This window comes from Dermacentor silvarum, chromosome 2 (assembly GCF_013339745.2).
Source record: "Dermacentor silvarum isolate Dsil-2018 chromosome 2, BIME_Dsil_1.4, whole genome shotgun sequence".
NCBI lineage: Eukaryota > Metazoa > Arthropoda > Arachnida > Ixodida > Ixodidae > Dermacentor > Dermacentor silvarum.
Window position 1 is genome coordinate 174,543,236 of NC_051155.1, and position 13,123 is coordinate 174,556,358.

The 13,123-nt window shown below is 47.8% G+C and overlaps 1 protein-coding gene across 1 annotated transcript; it reads left to right on the forward strand.

Moving 5' to 3' along the window:
• The first annotated feature begins 201 nt into the window (after positions 1-201).
• LOC119440577 (sulfotransferase ssu-1-like) lies at positions 202-9,935 on the forward strand. Its single transcript, XM_049663125.1, has 3 exons — positions 202-602; positions 1,883-2,174; positions 8,741-9,935. Exons 1-3 carry the CDS (start codon positions 292-294, stop codon positions 9,107-9,109), a joined length of 972 nt encoding a protein of 323 aa, XP_049519082.1. The 5' UTR covers positions 202-291; the 3' UTR covers positions 9,110-9,935.
• Positions 9,936-13,123: the final 3,188 nt, after the last annotated feature.

Sequence of the window (13,123 nt, forward strand, 5' to 3'; positions counted from 1 at the left end):
TGGGCGTTGTTTTTGATGGTGTTGTGAAATCCTTTGAAGAACGATTAAGTACATTTGGGTAGAAGAAGTGTCACATGTAAAAAGAAATAACAACAAATAGAAGAGGACGAAGAAGTACCGCAACGCCAGGCGGAGCCGCTTTGTTCTTGTAAAGTCGGGCCGCTGGCGTCGCGTACGTACATGCAGGCCGCAGCTATCCTGCCTCCCCAAAGACGAAGGAACTGGTTGTCACGCAAGCGCGCAGCCTTCGACCCGGTGGCATAGAGCCCACTGCAGCGTCGCGTACTCATCATGGCGGCAACGGCGGCGTCGTCGTCGAAGTCTCCCAAACGCACCAAGTCGTTCTTTGTCGACGTCCAAGGCGTCCTCGCGCCGTGGAACTCCAACGTGAGCGACGTGCTCTTCGCCATGATGTACCGGCCTTACCCTGGAGACGTGTTCATCAACTGCTACCCATGCTCGGGCGGCACCTGGCTCAGTATGTTGCTCTACGCGCTCAACCACGGCGGCCGCCGACCTGTGGACTATACGGCGCTCTCGCGGGACGTGCTCTTCCTCGAACGCATGGGCCGCAAGGTGGAAGACACGGCACCGCCCCGCAGGTCGGTGCATTACGTGTTCCAATGAGCGCTGTCTGCACGAGCAATCAATTCATCGTGTTTTATCCCACCTGCTACGTTCCTTGAGAAATCGCTACCCAATGATACTAACTGCGCAGCAAAATGAAGGACTTCCAGCACTGTACGACGAAGAACAAATTGTAGATATTGCTCCGGTTTTCAAGCCCATACCGCCAGGTTCCCAATGAATATGGGAGCCTGATGCGTTTGAATAGTCTAGAGGAATTGTACACGCAAGTACAGGAACAAAAGACACGACTATAGACACATACGCACACTTATCCCTGCTATGGTGTGTGCTATTGGACTGGAATAAGCCAGAAGTACTGTCCATCAGAAGTGCCCTCCTACGAAGATTAAATGCGGCATAACTATTGGCAATTGACTGTTGTTTTTGTAACACCAGGGAAGCCAAGCAGCACTATGCGGTCAGACCAAAATGGGTCAGACCTCCCGAGAGAAGCACACACCACGGTAGCTTAGTGGCTATGGCGTTTTACTGCTGAACCCGAGGCCGCGGGTTCGATTCTGGCCGCGGCGACCACATTTCGGATGGGCACGAAATCAAGAAAAAAATAAATAAAAACGCTCTTTGCACGTTAAATAACTCAAGGTGGAAAAAATTACCTCCGGAGGTGGAGGAGGAGGAAAAGACGGAAGGAAAGGCAGGGAGCTAGGTCAACCAGACGCACGTCCGGTTTGCTACCCTACACTGGGGAAGGGAATTAAAGGGCTGAAAATAAAGAAAGGAGAGAGTGGGAAGAAGGTACTCAGTGTGAACACGTGCGGTATAGTCCAGCACTTCACAATCGGTCACTGAGGCCAGTGGATTTCATGAATCGTAGCAATGCCCGCGTCGCTTTGTCAGTCTACGACGCGTGGGGCTCTGGATTTTATCATTATGGCGTGCATCATAACTACATCGTGGTTTGTCACCCCGCAATTATTTTGCTCATGAGGGAGACGACAGCGGGAGGGTGGAAAGTAGATAGATAGATAGATAGATAGATAGATAGATAGATAGATAGATAGATAGATAGATAGATAGATAGATAGATAGATAGATAGATAGATAGATAGATAGATAGATAGATAGATAGATAGATAGATAGATAGATAGATAGATAGATAGATAGATAGATAGATAGATAGATAGATAGATAGATAGATGAATTCCCGTTTTGTTTTTTGGGGACGGACAGGTGTCACCTTTGTGAAAAAAAATAGAACCTGTATTTCCTCCACGCCCTAATTCCTCGCAGGCTGAAGAGCCACCTGCCGGCGAAGAAGCTGCGGCTTAGTCAGGCGGCCAAGTACGTGTACGTGGTGCGCGACTACCGCGACTGCTGCGTTTCATTGTACGAGCAGATGACGACAAGGGCGCTCGACTACCGGTTCGCGGGCGTCACCTTCGAGGACTACTTGGAGCGCTTCGTCGCAGGCGCGGTGGAGGACAACGACTACTTCGACCACGTCAACTCCTGGTGGGAGCACCGCAGTAGCCCCAACTACTTCTTCGTCCTGCTCGAGAATCTCAAGAAGGACTTTGAACACGTGATTAACGCCTTTCTCTACTCTCCGCCTGACCAAAATGTCAATGTGCGAGCAACAATGAAATTACCCAGAGCTGCGCGTACATTGAGCACATCTAAAATAGCGGGAAAGCTCGTTTCCAATTGCTTTTTTTTATTGCGATAGCAATTTAATGGACACTTCTACCGGATTTCTGCCGTCGGCGTCGCCGTGAGCTTCCGTATAAAGTCCAAGGGCGACAAAATCGTCGCCGCGCGCCGTATGCGCTAGTGAAAGCGCGCGGAGGCGCGCGCTATCACGGAGAGCGAACGCACGGCGGAAAGCAAACGCGACTTCCGTCGCGCGAAAGGCCGTGGAGGTATGGGAGGGAGGCGGGGCGACGCTGTGCTGCGGCACCAAATGCGTATCTTGCAACCGGGCGCAAGGGGAACTGGCCACTCAATCTCCCACGCGAAATGAGCGGAAAGGCAGCGCGGACGGGAGGGGGGGGGGGCAACTTTTACTCTGCCAACAACTTCGCTTTGACTTTGCCCCGCTGTGGCGGTCGCCCGCACCGTCTCTTAAAAGCGATCTCCACACGGCTCTGACCTTTTTATGCGCTGTGCATTCGCCGCTCAGTTTCCGTTGAAGGGATAGCCCGCACGAACCTTCGCTCGCTGCGGCGGCTGCGCTTGCTGCCAGCGTTATCGGGTTTTACGTGCCAAAACCACGATCTGATTATGAGGCACGCCGTAGTGGGGGACTCCGGAAATTTGGACCACCTGGGGTTCTTTAACGTGCACCTAAATCTAAGTACACGGGTGTTTTCGCATTTCGCCCCCATCGAAATGCGGCCGCCGTGGCCGGGATTCGATCCCGCGACCTCGTGCTCAGCAGCCGAACACCATAGCCACTGAGCAACCACGGCGGGGCGTTGTCTGCGGTCATTGAGTGTGATCTATACACGTTTGCTTGTGCGCGCTGACACCACGCTTGTTAATTCAGTTAGTAAGCGAATGTGTCCAAGTTTATGCAGCCGATAAAACTGCTATCCCCACTCCGAATAGCTGTCTACTAATTTGCTATCGCAATTGATGCTTCACCTTTCGGGCGAAACTGCGACATTTTTTTTTTTAAGTAGTAAGAATAGTGGTGCCAGCATGAGGTGCCACGGCCCGCGGGTGCGGCTCGAACACCTTTCCGCTTGTTTAGATATACGTATTTTACGATCCACCTCTTTGAGGCAAGGATCCCCTTAATTTTACCTTTCTGCTTCTTGTGTTCCCTGATCCGTGGTTCCTACAAATAAGCCATCGACTCTTGAAGTATTTAATGGTCCGAAAGACTTAACGTTAGTTTCCTTCGGTGTTTTTTTTTTCTACATTAATGGCGTCATTCCTCCAGCCAACATTTAATAATATCCACTGCAGATAGACACCCTTTCGCTATACTTTATTTAAAAATTCTAAATCCGAAACTTCTGGCTACGTCCGTGGACACGCTGAGATACGCTGGCATAACGAGCTCAAAAGTTTACACGCTGTTTCCACACGCTGTACAGGGGTGCAATAATCATCATAGGTAAACATTATCTCATAAATCCGCGTTCCAACACCGTTATGGCGACTAGCGAGCGCCGCTTTATTCATTGTGGCAGTCATGGGCCTCCGAGAAGTTCGATGAGGAGAAACGTCCCGCGCCGGAGATTTCTGTTGTGATGTAGCAGCTAGCAATATCAGTTTGTGCAGTGCTCAATATTTGAGCTGAAGAACTAGTTTCACGGCACACTGTGAATGTAATGATTATCATTATCATTCACTCCTTTTCCCTGGGCATCGCCGTTCTCGTTTTCTTTCTTTCTTTCTTCTTTCTTCTTTCTTTCTTTCTTTCTTTCTTTCTTTCTTTCTTTCTAAGAAAGAAAGTTCCATTCCGTTGGAACTAACGCGTTATTTCCTACTCATCCTGTTACTCTTTACGAACACTTCCTTCGCACTTTCTGGCAAGTTCGGCTAGGAGAGGCATTGCCCGACGTTTACATTTCTGCAACAGGTGTATAAAAGGACTCGACCCACTCAGCGAAGTTGTTGACTATCAGCGTTTGCATTTCTTAGCTCGTTGCTCAGTTTCGCGCCGTTGGTGCCGTCCGCAGTGAGAGAGGCGAAAGAGGCACCAGAAAGTGTGTCCACCAATTAGAGAGAAAGTTCGGTGACCGGACGCAAAGATAACACCGCCGCATCACGGGCGGCGAAACCCACCGATTGCGCCTGCCGTATCGTGGAAGTTTTGGCGCGTCGCGGTCGCTAAAATGGTACCGTCATCGTGATGCCAATTGTCGTTCCATCGTCATCATCCCACTAACGTCATGCAATCGTCGACACGCCGTCGTCATCATAGCATCGTCAAAAATTCACCATCGTTATCTCATTGCCATCATGCCTTCGTTGTCAAGCCGCCGTCGCCATACCGTCATCGCATTCTCACATGCCGTCCTTCATTCCTCGTCGTCATTTCTTCTTCGACATTCCGTCGTCGGTTCGTCGTCGTCATACGGTCGTCATGCCATCGTGGCCAATCCAACGTCGTCATTCTCTCGTAGTAATTCCAGTGTCGTCATCCCATTGTAGTCATTTCATCATCGTCACATCGTCGTAGTCAAACTTTCAGAACCCCCAAGTGATTCGGCGAGCTCGACATCGGGAACGAAAGCCACACCTAACCCTTACTCATTCCCGTCATACGCGCTCGTAATCCTCCTATGAGTTACTTTTCTTTTACTTAATTGAGTTCTGTGGACACAAAAACTGCCGCATGGACATATGTTAAATGATGCGCGTTACCTGTACCACTTCAATAGTCCATGCATAGTGGAGACTGTCATTTTTCATTAAATTTCACACAAGTAACATATCAGTGAATTCCCGGTTTGATCATAAAGCATTATGTGTTCTTTTGTGGTGCGACACTTATATCATAAAGGGTTGTCTACACTCTTCCTCCACGTCTTCTCCCGTCGTATCTCAGGCACAGCTTCTTACTTTTATAAGCATTGAAACGATAAAATATGAGTTAACAAGAACGGTGTCACGCGCGCGCAGGTAAACATGAACACATCTCGCTGGATGACCGCGGAAACTCGCTGTCAAAACGCTCGAGTTAAGAAGCGCGGCAGCTGCAGCGAGCGAATTGACCTTCGTGCTGTCTCTCGCTTCAAAATGAACTAAACGTCGAAAGCACAGCTCATACGAACGTACTGGCACTCGGCATGGCATACTTTGCCCACGTTGCAGATCGCTTTCAAGATACGGCGCCCGCGCTGCCGCGCTGTAAGCAGCAGCCGCCAAAGCAAAACGCCCCCCCCCCCCCACCCTCTCTCGAGCTTCCACCCCGCCTTCCACCCTCGCGCGCGCGAGATTGAGCCGCGATCGTCGGCTGACCCTCGCAAGCTTTCACTCGCTCATACAGCGTTCGGCGCGCGGCGACGATGTTATCGTGCTTGGACTTTATACGGAACATCACGGCGATGGCAGAAATGCGCTTGGAGTGTCAATATAATTTTTATCCCAATAAAGTGGCCCAAGTACATTTAGTGTAATCGATGAGTGTAATGTGGCAGGATACGTACGAACCTGGTTTGTCGTTTATGGCGATCCCAGCACGCGTGACGTATGCCATGTCAACGCAGCCATGTCAAATGCTGCGATCCGCCTCATACTGCTATCTGGGACTTCAGAACAAAGCACCATTGCACGACGTCACCCATTTATCAGAACTTTCAAGTTAGCTAATCGCTACTGTAATTTTCAGACCTAAGTTATCTGCGGAACCGTAGGTAGAGATTTGAGGGCTCGGGAAAAAAAAAAACAGAATTTGAGGGAGAAGCTGTTTCTTTGTCGTTTTTTCCAAAGGCATAAAGAGCGGGGAAAAAAGGTTCAAATTTACCTAATAACATGGCAGTTCGTTGATGTAAATCACGCATGTATTTAAGTTTGTATCACTTTGAGAACACAAACATTCATGCGACATAATATTTCATACAGCTTGTGTAAATTATTTGACCATATATTGGGTGTGCTGCGTTAATTTTTTTTTCTTGCTTTCGTTTTTGTTTTATCTGCGTGCGTCATTTACCGCCGGACACGGGATCCAGCCTTTTACGGTTGAAGAACGACAGGGAGAACAGCCCTGGTAAAGCTCTCATTCGCAATGATATTTTCCAAACAACACCGTGAAATGCTGAGATTCTCAGGACGTATACTTAGGAGTTTTCCGGGCACCCCCGCGCGAGCTTGAAAATACGCCAATCGAGACCATTTGTATGGTCTGAGCACATCCCCAGGACGTCCTCAGAACACCATGCGAGGATATTTTCAGTAGGAAACATTTGTGAAACCATCCCAGATGTCTTTCGTAGTCTGCCCATCGACGTTTTGGTCGGTATATATGTGGAACAGAATTTGCTTTTGTCTCAATTTAGCGTTAAGTGCACTTGAGTCAATAGACTAACAATTCTGGGCAGTATTTCTGAGTAGCTCTTCTGCGTTTGAGTTTCCTGGTATCAAAGCAAGCGCGCCGTCCTATAGTAGTTCCATCTCAGTATCATGGCGGAACAAAACGCGCCACCTCTTGCCACCCCCCACAACCACATTTAGAAATTATTCTTCCAGTAGCTTTTCTCTCCAAAGAAACCGCTTGGCGTGGTTTCATTGTCATTCCAACAAGTGAAGCATATACAAAAGGTCCTTCTTTGCGTCGGCTTTCAATTTCGATGCAAGCTTTTATGCGGTCATCTTCCTATCGAGGGCTGTCTGGCTGCACTACTTGAACTGACGCACTTCTAGAGCAAGGTGCTGAAGGTTTTGGTTGCGACAAATTATTTCATTCGGTAGATTTCATATCAAGCGGATAATTTTATTCTTGCAGGTTACAATTAAGAAAAATGTTAAATTAAGCAGCGTTAGCACATTATGCTTCATGAATGGCAAAAAGTTCCCGTGAAGAAGAGGCTTAGTGAGGCAGAAAACACGCAAGAAATGAAATCTGGGTGGTGACGCTGCCCTGAACTTCCCCACGATGGCTAGTCAAAGACGTCATGCATTTCGATAGCACTTGCATGTGGGATCTAAAGTGAGTTGTTTTTCATTAACGAAGGACTACAAATGCGTTCTGAAGGAATCAAAGGCTCAACTATAATGGCAGGCTTTGAGAACTTATCTGAAGCCAGAAATGTCCCAAATACGAGAATAAAATTTTTGAATTCGTGAGGTCTCATGTACAGGCACTGAGGTTCCGACGAGGAATTTAGTAAAGGAAGTTTTGTTTTTTTTTTTCTTCAATTATTAACAAACATTTTCATCACACAATGAATAAAGACGGTGAAAAAAAATATTTTAGAATTGTGAACTGTTTTAAGCGGGTCGTGTAAGAGAATATACTTAAATATGGCTGATCCTTTGTCACAGTTCCGTAAGCCTAAGGTGCCCTCATGTTTGACCTTGTTTTTGCCATGGCGAAACAGCAACATGTAATCGACCGCGTATGAGTTATATTGCATCCGCAATGCGAAAAACTAAGTTCCGGACGTGTGCGAGACAGTGTACGCCAGCCTTCTCTTCTTAAGCGAGCAAAAGAGCAGCTTTCATGGATGATAGATGAGAATTTCGAAAGCTATATACCGTGAATCTCGGGCCGAATAAAGAAGTAGATTATTTGTTATAGAATGTCATCATCTTGCCACAAATATTGGAAACCTGCTATTACATGTACCCGCGTCTTCTGTTCTTTTTTTCTGTCTTTTTTTTTTTTCTGCGTGCATGATAAGAAATTTTAAGATATGTTTCCAGTGTTTCCAATATTTCCGGAAAAAGCCTGTTTCTTGTTTTTTTTTTTTTTCCACGCCTTCAGAATTTCCGGAAATCTTACATAACTGCTCGCAATTATGTAAAATTCTACGTCTTGTTGTATACACTTAACTGGACCCACGCAATGCATTGCGTGGGGCTGGACTTCAATTCTGAGGAGGCTGTTGGTTGCAGAACCTCTGAACTAAAGCAGAAACAGTGAAACGTGTTTTAAGACGCCTTTTGGTCTTCTCGTCGCCAAGCATTGGCAGGTTCCCTTCACAATGAGCATTTTGATAATTTTTCATCGAAGGACTCGGCTTCCACGCATCCAGCGCGATCCCCGCGAAACACAGAACGTTTTGAAAACGTCTCAAAACAGCTACAAATGGTTATGGTCGTTTTCGTTTACGCGATGACGACAAATATATAGTTCACGGCGCCGCATGCGAGCCAGCGCAGCTTCTTTCTCCAGGTTATTCCAGACATAACCTATAATAGTGCATAGGATGTAGTAGTATATTCCATCTGCGGTAAAAACTCACTACTGCATGGGGTCATCAGAGTACATTTTGGTAAACGTATTCGAACGATGCTGTAACAATGGCCGAAGCGCGTCGGCTGTTCGTTGTATCTCATAATCTTATGTAACACATTTAGCTGGACTTTGTACAGTGTGGTGATACTGCACATTGTATAAAGTCGACACGGCGACGTCGAGCTATCCCTTGCCGGAAGTGTACTGAAGTGTACCGCATTCGCCTGGTGCAGGTTGTGAAAGACCTTGGCGAATTCCTAGGCGGCCCCGCCGAGCGATTGGTGCGCGACGACCGCCGGCTGAAAGAACTGCACCGGTTGTGCACTTACGACTGCTCCCTCAATACACCATCCAAGGGTGCATCACTGTCACCGCCGCCACCCGAATACCTCCGCGACGGCCGGTGCTACATCAACTGCCTGAACTGCAGCAACCGCTGGGAGGCCGCACTCAGCGAAGAGCAAGCCACGAGGCTCGTGCAGTGCTTCGCCGAACGAACCAAGGGAACGCCACTCGAAGACCTCTTGGGCACGCTGGGACAGAGCAACGCGCAGAACGTCGCCGCCTGCAACCTCGAAACCGTATTACGTAATGATAATTAACGCGTGTTTAATAATAATTAGGATTGGTTTCGACGACATCCTCCATGGTTGTGGTCATCTCAAGTAGGTCAAGATAGGGACCCGAGGAATTCCAGGAGGGCAGAGCAGTCCGTTCAAATACGTCGCTGGGAGCCATGCGTGTTCCCCAGCGAAAGCTGCGAGCAAGATCCTGCGCTCGGTGCGTCAAATTCGGCTCCCAAACGCTAGTGCTGTTTGCATACTCGTCGGTGGACCCTACCAGATGAAATGCAGCAAGAGAATCAAACAGACCATCCCCTACGGCCAAACATGTGTTGGGTTTCTGTTTAGATCATGTTCTGATGCATTCAATAGCGCCTGTTATCTCTCCGTGTATGTAATGAAAATTGCATTGTGCAAAGCTATCATATGACGAGGTATGTCAATACTGATTGAGGGCTGTGTTTTGTAACGATCTATTTCATTTTCTACTATTTTCGCTATCAGTTAATGATTCGGTCGCCAGCGCGTTGCCGTTATCTCCGGGATCGGCCTCATATTATCAGAACTGAAATTGAAAAGGATACTTACTAAATACGGCCCCTGATGTTTTCAGTGTGTGCATAGTGCTGTACATAAACTATGCACGCCTAGTCATCACCATTCATCCGAAATGTGCATGGTGCAACATCGGCCCTAAGCGTCACTGGCCAATCTTGCCGAAGTCGGTCCGAAGTCAGCTGTCATGAGAGACCGAAGTTTCGACATTTACAGTGACTTAACATGGGTGAACGTATACCACCACCAATCATGTTGGTTGGTGCATGTGGTATACCACCCATCGACCATGTTGGCCTACCTGGTTAGCACACCCTGTACTATTGCAGGAGTAATATACTATAAGTTAGGAACAGCTTGTTGCACATGCGTTGTAACGTGTTAGCAGTTGTATTTAGAGGAGCGGTGACGTTAGGCTATCGTACAAGGTCGTCACCATTACTAATGGGGTTCATTTTCGAATGTCGAAACGAAGTAATTTTTATAAATTATAACCGAATTATCATGATCGGCGGCCCTGTAAGCGCCACATCGACGGCCAAAATATGTTGGTCTTCTATATTGTAAAAGCACATCCGCAGAAAAGCTAGTAGATACAAGAATAATGTAGACCGCATGCTCTGTGGGAACAATTTCAACCTAAGTTTACCGATTGTGTATATAGTGGTCGAGGAGGTTTGGCGGCGTATATGGCGATGGATCAGACTCGACGGGTATGGCCATAGCCTCTCATTTTTTTTCCTGGTGGTCTATATTCATGTGTTCATGCGTTCGGTCTACATGCAGCATCGGTAACTCGTTGGTACCATCTAAGATGTTTGAGGGCACTAATATTGCTGCGCGAACGCCTAGTCAAGTGGTTCGTTTTCACAGCTCCGGAAAGCATTATAACCACCGCAGCTATGTTCAGGCTTTCAGTGTTGGACCAGGAACGCACGTCACGCAGCGCAATAGACCACGCGTAAAGAACAGGTATAGTCACCTATTCCAACTTTAACCGTCATGCACCGGCGAGTGTTACGCTAGTAAATACGTAGATCCACTGGCATCATGTAAACCAAGGATGTCCAAACCACATCCCGTGGAGGCCTCCCGACCGGCCCATCCGATGACGGCCAGCATGCCTCGCAAAGCCTCCGTTACGCCTCCGCCTGCGAGTGGGGCTTCTCCACGAAAGTTTACGCTGTTGTGCTCCTTCTTGGGAGCCGGCTTCACGGCTGTTAAAAGATCACGCCACGGCGCCACCTCGTCCGAGGTAACGTTGACTAATCAAGATGTTCATGCCGTTATCGCGTGAGGAGCACGTGACGCTCCGATTGGCCAGTCCCAGCCACCACGTCTGAAGACGCGTCGAAGCTTTCTCGACTTCGCCCAGGTACGCTGAGCCCAGAAAGCTTTCGCCAGCATACTACCCCCTAAGTTACTTTATGTAAGCGGTGTATAGTATAAAGCTTATTTGTTCAATCCACAGCACGCAGCAAGCTTCAATTCGCAGCGTACATGGTTCGGTAACAGGGGAGTAGTACATCTTTAAAGGATTTGAAAGGACTCTGTCCGCGTACAGCTTGTAGAGGGCAAGCTAAAATATAATTTGAGCGGAAACAGCGCTAATTAACAGGACGTGAGAAAGGGACAGACGTCCTGTTATTCTGCGCTGTTTCCGCTCAAGTCATGAATCAATCAGCACAAACGCGCGCGCTTCCGCTGTCTCATATAAAAGGGTGCGGGGGTTCCGGAATAAAGAGAGACTCTTAGGGCAAATCATGTAAGCTGCTGAACTTGGCGGATTCTCCAAGTCAGTGGGTTTTTCTTTTCTTTCTTTTTTTGCACTGCACAATTCACGAGCAGGCCCTCTGAGGGAAATATGTGGGCATCCTGTGCTCTCAAACCTGTTGTTTCAGCATCTAATGTTATGAGGTCGCATGAGCTGAATCGCCGCCACTTGCGTAAATTTTGAAAGGCGACGGAATCTGTGTTTGTAGGCGTGACGTATCACACGGAAGTTCGATGGCTGCGCTGCGGAAAAGTTTTGTTTCGTTTGCTGTTACTTCGATCGGCGCAACTTCGCACGACCTCTTTGGCGCTGCGCTTCTTGTTCGCGATAAGTTCGCTTTGATGGACGTGAAATTTCCAGCCTGCAGATTTTCACCTCTTACGGGCCCCCACATTTAAACACGGAAGTCGCACGTCTTCCTTGCACTATTCGCGCCTATGTTTTTTTTTTTTTTTTTAATTAATAGTGCACACGGCATACGCAGTGCATACGGCAGGAATTATCAAATCCTGACTGGGAGCTTGTACCACTGTCGTTGAAAAGAAAAGTGTACAGTCATTAAATTCTACCGGTGCTAACATGGGGCAGAAACTTGGAGGTTCCCAAAGAAGCTCGAGAACAAGTTAAGGACCGCACAAAAAGCGATGGAACGAAAAATGTTAAGCCTAACGTTAAGAGACAGGAAGAGAGCGGTGTGGATCAGAGAGCAAACGGGGATAGCCGATATTCTAGTTGACATTAAGAGGGGGAAATGGAGCTGGGCAGGCCATGTAATGCGTAGGATGGATAACCGTTGGACCATTAGAGTTACAGAATGGATACCAAGAGAAGGGAAGCGCAGTCGAGGACGGCAGAAAACTAGGTGGGGTGATGAAGTTAGAAAATTTGCAGGCGCAAGTTGGAATCAGCTAGCAGCAAGACAGGGGTAATTGGAGATCGCAGGAAGAGGCCTTCATCCTGCAATGGACATAAATATAGGCTTATGATGAGGATGATGACAGGAGAGAAAGCGCGTAACACTGAGGCGGCGTTTCTTTGTTCCCAGAGCTCGCCCGCGCTTTTCGATCTGCTCATCATACATGTCAAGTTGAACTAAATGAAATCTTAATTATGGGGTTTTACGTGCCAAAACCACGATCTGATTATGAGGCACGCTGTAGTGGAGGACTCCGGAATAACTTCGACCACCTGGAGTCACGCTGTAGTGGAGGACTCCGGAATAACTTCGACCACCTGGAGTCCTTTAACGTGCAACTAAATTTAAGAACAGGGGTGTTTTCGCATTTCGCCATCGAAATGCGGACTCCGTGTTAAATGAAATCAGCATATTTATAACGCGGCCTAAATTCGATGCCCTGTGGATTTTCTACCTACACTGTATGTGCAAGAGTTCGCATGCCAAAGCTTATCGGGCAAACGAAATCACACTTTTGGTGCATCGGTATCGTGAACGCGTGGAGCATCGCGACGTGTGCACTGCATAGAGTGCCCGTCACGTGATATATGAGGTGTGTACGATCTACGTAGCGGTAGAATTTTGCCCCGCTCGCGTCAGATTTTTGCGATGCTTACGTTGAGGATAATAACGCGAGTCTGCGCGTGATGCGTATTTAATGTTTGTCATGAGAAATCGTGGATTCGTCAAAACCTGCTTCAAAGTACAATGCTTGAAGGATTATTGAGAGACCATAGATTATCTGGTCCAATATCCAGCACTCCTACAA